The sequence below is a fragment of the Zea mays genome, chromosome 10 (assembly GCF_902167145.1).
Source record: "Zea mays cultivar B73 chromosome 10, Zm-B73-REFERENCE-NAM-5.0, whole genome shotgun sequence".
NCBI lineage: Eukaryota > Viridiplantae > Streptophyta > Magnoliopsida > Poales > Poaceae > Zea > Zea mays.
The window spans coordinates 110,154,099-110,159,571 of NC_050105.1; the positions used below are offsets into that span (position 1 = coordinate 110,154,099).

Here is a 5,473-nt window from a genome sequence, read left to right on the forward strand (position 1 = left end):
TGGGGATTGGAATAATAAACTAGAGCTACTACTAATGCATAAGGTAAAAACGAGAAATAGACTTGATTTGATCGATTGTTGGGGGATCAATCGGTCGTAGCCCTTCATCTATATAAAGGGGAGGTCTGGATCCGCTTTAAACTGTTTTTCAAGTTAATCCCGTGGTTTTAGGTAACAAATCTCGCGAGAAACTAGGAACCCTAACTGACACTGCGCACGCGTGGACCATCCGCACTACCACCACGGACCGTACGGCCTCAAGACCGGACCGTCCGAGGAGGCACTTTTTGGTTCCAACACAGTGCAATCAGTTCACCATCATTTGCGATTATTCAACGGAGTCGAAAAAGCTACTAGCTGGTTCAAAATCATGGCGCTTTAACTTGGGGACCGGTTGTTCTTGGTGGCATCAGCGGCCGGGGACCCTGTACCGCTATAGTTGGTCACGGGGAACAGCCCTTTCGAAATTCCAAATGAATTAGCCAAATCATCCGGAACAATCCGCTTGCTGCTACTACCAACAAGCACCAGTGCACATTTGCATGTGAACACTATCCCTAGGGCATAAACCAAAAGAGTTACTTTTTCAGTGTAATAAAACCATGTCGGGTTGTACTACGTAATTAGCGCAGCTGTGGAGTTCAGTTACAAGTCAAAACTCAAAATAGCAGGCATTAGAGCTGTCTAGTTTTTTTAGCCGTCTGTTTCTGTAACCTATCTATACTACGTATTAAGGCTCTAAGTGTAGCCTGCCTTTTCTGGTTCCGCCATCTGTGAATCTAGACCGTTCGCTTCATCCAGGACGATCCGACCGTGCTCCGCCCTCGCCTCCGCCCCCTCCCCCGTCCCTGCCTTTGGCAACCACCCCGCCCCCACCCATCGTCGTGTAGGCACCGCCCCGCTCACCCTTCGGCGGCGTCGCCCACGAGGCCGATCCACCGCCAACAGCCTGCCACCGCCACCACCCGTCACCGTCCCGGCCCTCCCCCGTGGGCTCGTTCAGCTTCGACGCGCTCAAGGAGACCTTCTCCGTGGACGTGTCGGCGGATGTACGCCGCCGTCTTCTGCAGCACGAACTCGTCCAGCCCGTAGCCGTTGTAGGTCACCTCCCCGCTGACCTCAAGAGTGGGGTCCAGCTTGCCGGCCAGGGCTAGCAGGAGCGTCGTCTTGCCGGACGACGGTGGGCCGAGCAGCAACGTCATCCTGGACGGGCGCACGACGCCGGAGACGTCCTTGAGGATGTGGAGCGTCTTCCTCTTGCCGAGCTTGACCCCGACGCGTCCCAGCAGCGAGTCGGCCACATCCAGCGAGACGTTCACCAGCGTGGGCAGCGCGCGGGTGCCGACGTGGCACTCCGCCTGCACGTGGACGCCCCGGAACCTCACCTCCACCGTGGGGATCTAGATGCCGGCGCGGTCGATGCGCGCGCGGAGCTTCCTGAGGAAGCGCTCGTTGTCCTCATCGGCGACCCGGAACACACGCTCCACGAAAGCCTGGCGCTGCGCGAGCCCCATCGCGCGCACGTCCACCTCCTCGTGCGCGTGCCACTGCCGCCGTCGGAAGCGTCCGCCGATCGCACGAGGCCCATGCGCAGGCGCTCGAAGGACGGTAGTCTTCATCGCGACCCACTACAGAGCCTCCTCGTCGTCCACCTCGTCGGCGCCGCCGCGACGCCGCGACGACGCGCCCGAGAAGTAGGGGGTGGCGTCGGGGCTCGCCATGCCGTGAGGCCTCGGCTCAGCGTCTCCATGCTTGTTGTGCTAGTAGAGACAAAAACACTATAAAAATTGATACGGATTAAAGCTAACCCAACACACTGCGAGTTTTTTTTACAGGAACTTCGGGCCTGTTTGGTTCAGCTTTTTTCAGACCAGCTTTTCCGAGAATCTAGCTGTGCGGAGAATCTGGTTGTGAGGAGAATCTGAGTATCATTAGAATTACGTGCGGAGGAAGATAAAGTTGTTCATTGGACTCAGGATCTATAAAGTGACAAATTACTACTATTGCGACGGCTCAACCGATTATATGTTTATGTTGATTTTGAATAGTTTTTACCTAAACGAATTTTATAAAAGCTGACTGAAAAGTTAAGTGTTTGATAGTTCGTAGCAGCTTTTGGTGGCCAAAAGCTGCGAAAATCCGAAACAAACAGGGCACAATCGTAGCTTGTAGAGAACTACGAGAATCAAACAGCATCATTTCTCTTCAATGACACTACAACAGCAAGGACACTGCCTCACTCGGTCACTTGCGTTGCGTTCCCCCACCCACTCACACCGGCAGCATGAGCGCCAGCGCCACCCTCCGCCTCGCCATTATTGCCATGGCCGTGGCGGTCTCGCACTCGCTCGCCGCGTCGGCTCCAGCGCCGCGCGACGCCCGAGACCGAGAGGGGCCACCGGCGTCGACGACGGTGCGCGCCGGATTCTACCTCGCCGCGGCCGCCCGTCTCCGGCCGCTCGACAGGCTCGACGCCTCCCTCTACACGCACCTCTACTACTCCGCGCTCGCCGTGCACCCCACCACCCACAAGCTCGTGCTCCCCACGGACCCGAACCAGGCGGGCCTCCTCGCCACCTTCTGCCCGACGCTCAAGTCCAAGAACCGGGCGCTCAAAACCATGCTCTCCGTCGGCACCCCGGGCATTGCAGCAGGTGCGGATTCCCGGGCCGACCCAGCGTTCGCCGCCATGGCCGCGGACCCAGCGTCCCGCGCGGCGTTCGGTGCCGCGGCCGTCGCGCTCGCCAGCGACAGCGGCTTCGACGGGCTCGACGTCGCGTGGTGGTTCCCGGCGTCCGCCGTGGAGATGGCCAACTTCGGGTTCCTCGTCTCCGAGTGGCGCGCCGCCGCGCCGCCGGGGTTCCTGCTCACCGCCACGGTCTACTTCTCCAACCACGTCTTTGACGCGCCGCGCCCGGGCGTGGACTACCCGTCCGAGGCCGTGGCGAGGTGCCTCGACTGGGTCAATGTGGTGGCGTTCGGACTCCACCCGCTTGCCGCGGGTGCGGCCAACGCCACGGCCTTCGACGCGCCGCTCTATGACAGGGCGTCCCACTTCTCGGCGAGCTACGGCGTCGTGTCTTGGATCGACGCCGGCGTGCCCGCGAGCAAGGTTGTCATGGGCCTCCCGCTCTACGCCCGCTCGTGGTTCCTACGCAACAAGGCCAACAGCGGCGTCGGGGCGCCGGTGGTCGCCGCGGGGCCGAAGCAGCGCGGGAGCAACGCCACCGGAGTTATGTCCTACGCCGAGGTCCAGAAAATCGCCGCTGCCGGCGGGGGCGGCCGGCGCGCGGTCACCACGACATTCGACAACGCGTCCGTAGCGTCCTACCTATCCATTGGTGACGTCTGGGTCGCCTTCGACGGTGCGGCGGTCGTGGCCGAGAAGCTCGCCTTCGCAGCGCAGCGTGGGCTCCTCGGCTACTTCCTATGGCCGGTGAACTACGACGACGCCAACCTCGCCGTCTCAAGAAGTGGTCAGTGAGTGACTCTGTTCCATTCATGTCCCTCACTGCTGATTCTTACAGATCTAGGTCCCTGTTGCAGCATTGGATGCCTGGATGAAGAACGAGATTTCGTCGAATTTGAAGAACGATACCGGCCTCAGGCAGACACAGGGGCCGGTCCGGTTGCCGCCGGCTCTCCAGTCCCCTGCAGGAACGCCTGGACCGGCGCCCGCACCCACATCTGGGTCGCGCTCATGGCTGCCTTGGACGAAGCTTGATGCGTTCCTGCGTTTTGGGTGTGCCAATTCTTGTGTGCTTTTAGTCGTAACAAGCTTGATATGGTCCTGCATTTGGGATTACTAATTCTGAGTTCTGTAATCGAAGAGAATCATTATTGCCTAAATTGTGCAATTTGTATTCTAATTTGCTTCAGGTGTAGCTTAGCAAATAGCAACATTTTCAATATCTTTATTACTACTTTTTCTCTGAAAGCGACAACAATATGCACCGGCGTAATTTGAGTAAAGTGTATTTCCGGTCCCTTAATTTTCACATTTTCACGCGCCTGTGTCTACTCAGTCCATAAAGTTTTAAAAACAGTCTGTTTTTTTATAGTAGAAGAAAATTTATCATTGAAAAGGTCTTCTTTCTTCGCATCCTCATGTACATTGCTCGTCGTGCACCATATTAATCCCAAGAGTATCATGTAATCTTCTTTATACGACAATATGAGTCATATTATGAGTTAACTAAATTTTCAAAAACGATATTAACATACTACTACCAGAAACAGAAACAGTTTCTTTACCGAGTGAGCCTATAAAACACTCTGTGAAGGCTTTACCGAGTGTAACACTCGACAAAAAAGTCTCAGCGAATTTTACATCGGCAAGGGCTTCTTTGTCAAGTACTTTTTATCAGACACTCGACAAAGAAAAGTCACTGTCACGGCGCTAGGTGACGGCGACGAAGACTATGTGAGTGCCACGGTGACACTTGGCAAGGCTCACTCTTTGCCGAGTGAACTTGCCATTCAGTTGTTTTAAAATTGTATAGAACACAAACAAAGTCCAAAAATCATAAAACACCCGGATTTCTGGGTGTGTGTCAAATGTGTGCTTGGATCAAGTCTCACACATATGGTGACTCATGGTACAGAAACGAATGTCAATCATTAATATATAACAGAGTTATGTACAAAATAGATAAATGATTACATCATATGAAGATAATGATCCAGCAAACAAAGTTGACTGGGAGACGACGGCCTAGACCATTCACGAACTCACCACAACATCCTTCACGCGCCTAGGGGGGTGAATAGGCGAAACCTGAAATTTATAAACTTAAACACACACTAAAGCCAGAGGTTAGCGTTAGAATTAAATCTGAGTGCGGAAGATTGTTTCTCTTGCTATGAGTTGCTCAAATGGATGTGTATGACTTTGCGAGCAAACTCAAAACAATATTAGCAAGGAAAGGTTAGAGAGAGGAAAGAGGGAAAACAAATCAAATGGAAATTAACACAAGTGAACACGGTGATTTGTTTTACAGAGGTTCGGTTCCAAAGAACCTAGTCCCCGTTGAGGAGACCACAAAGGCCGTGTCTATTTCAACCGTTTCCCTCTCTCAAACAGTCACTTAGACCGGATGAGCCTTTTCCTTAATCACACGGGTCACTAAGACCCCGCAAGAACCACTACACACTTAGGTGTCTCTTGCTAGCTTTACAAAGCACTTAAGAATTAGAATGGTAAAGGAAGAAGGCAATCCAAGCAATAAGAGCGCAAATGAACACAAATGATCCTCTCTCATGTCTCTAAGTACTAGAGTTGATTTTGGAAACTTGGAGTGGATTGAATGCTTTGAATGTGTCTTTGAATGGTTGGCTTTGCTCTTGTATTTAATGAGAAGTTTAGAATGCTTGGGTGACTTTGAATGAGGTGGTTGGGGGGTATTTATAGCCTCCAACTACTTCCTAGTTGTTGGCTGTTTCTGCTGGCGATGGGCACACCAGACAGTCCGGT

At 53.7% G+C, this 5,473-nt stretch overlaps 1 protein-coding gene and 1 pseudogene across 1 annotated transcript; both read left to right on the forward strand.

The window, feature by feature from the left end:
* The first annotated feature begins 1,100 nt into the window (after positions 1-1,100).
* LOC103642703 (uncharacterized) lies at positions 1,101-1,801 on the forward strand (annotated as a pseudogene).
* A 772-nt stretch (positions 1,802-2,573) lies between these two features.
* Positions 2,574-3,934, forward strand: LOC100383770 (uncharacterized). The gene is given in 2 exon segments (NM_001176405.1): positions 2,574-3,476; positions 3,547-3,934. Coding segments are annotated over 2 exon segments (1,119 nt in total). The 5' UTR covers positions 2,574-2,620; the 3' UTR covers positions 3,810-3,934.
* The last annotated feature ends 1,539 nt before the right edge of the window (positions 3,935-5,473 follow it).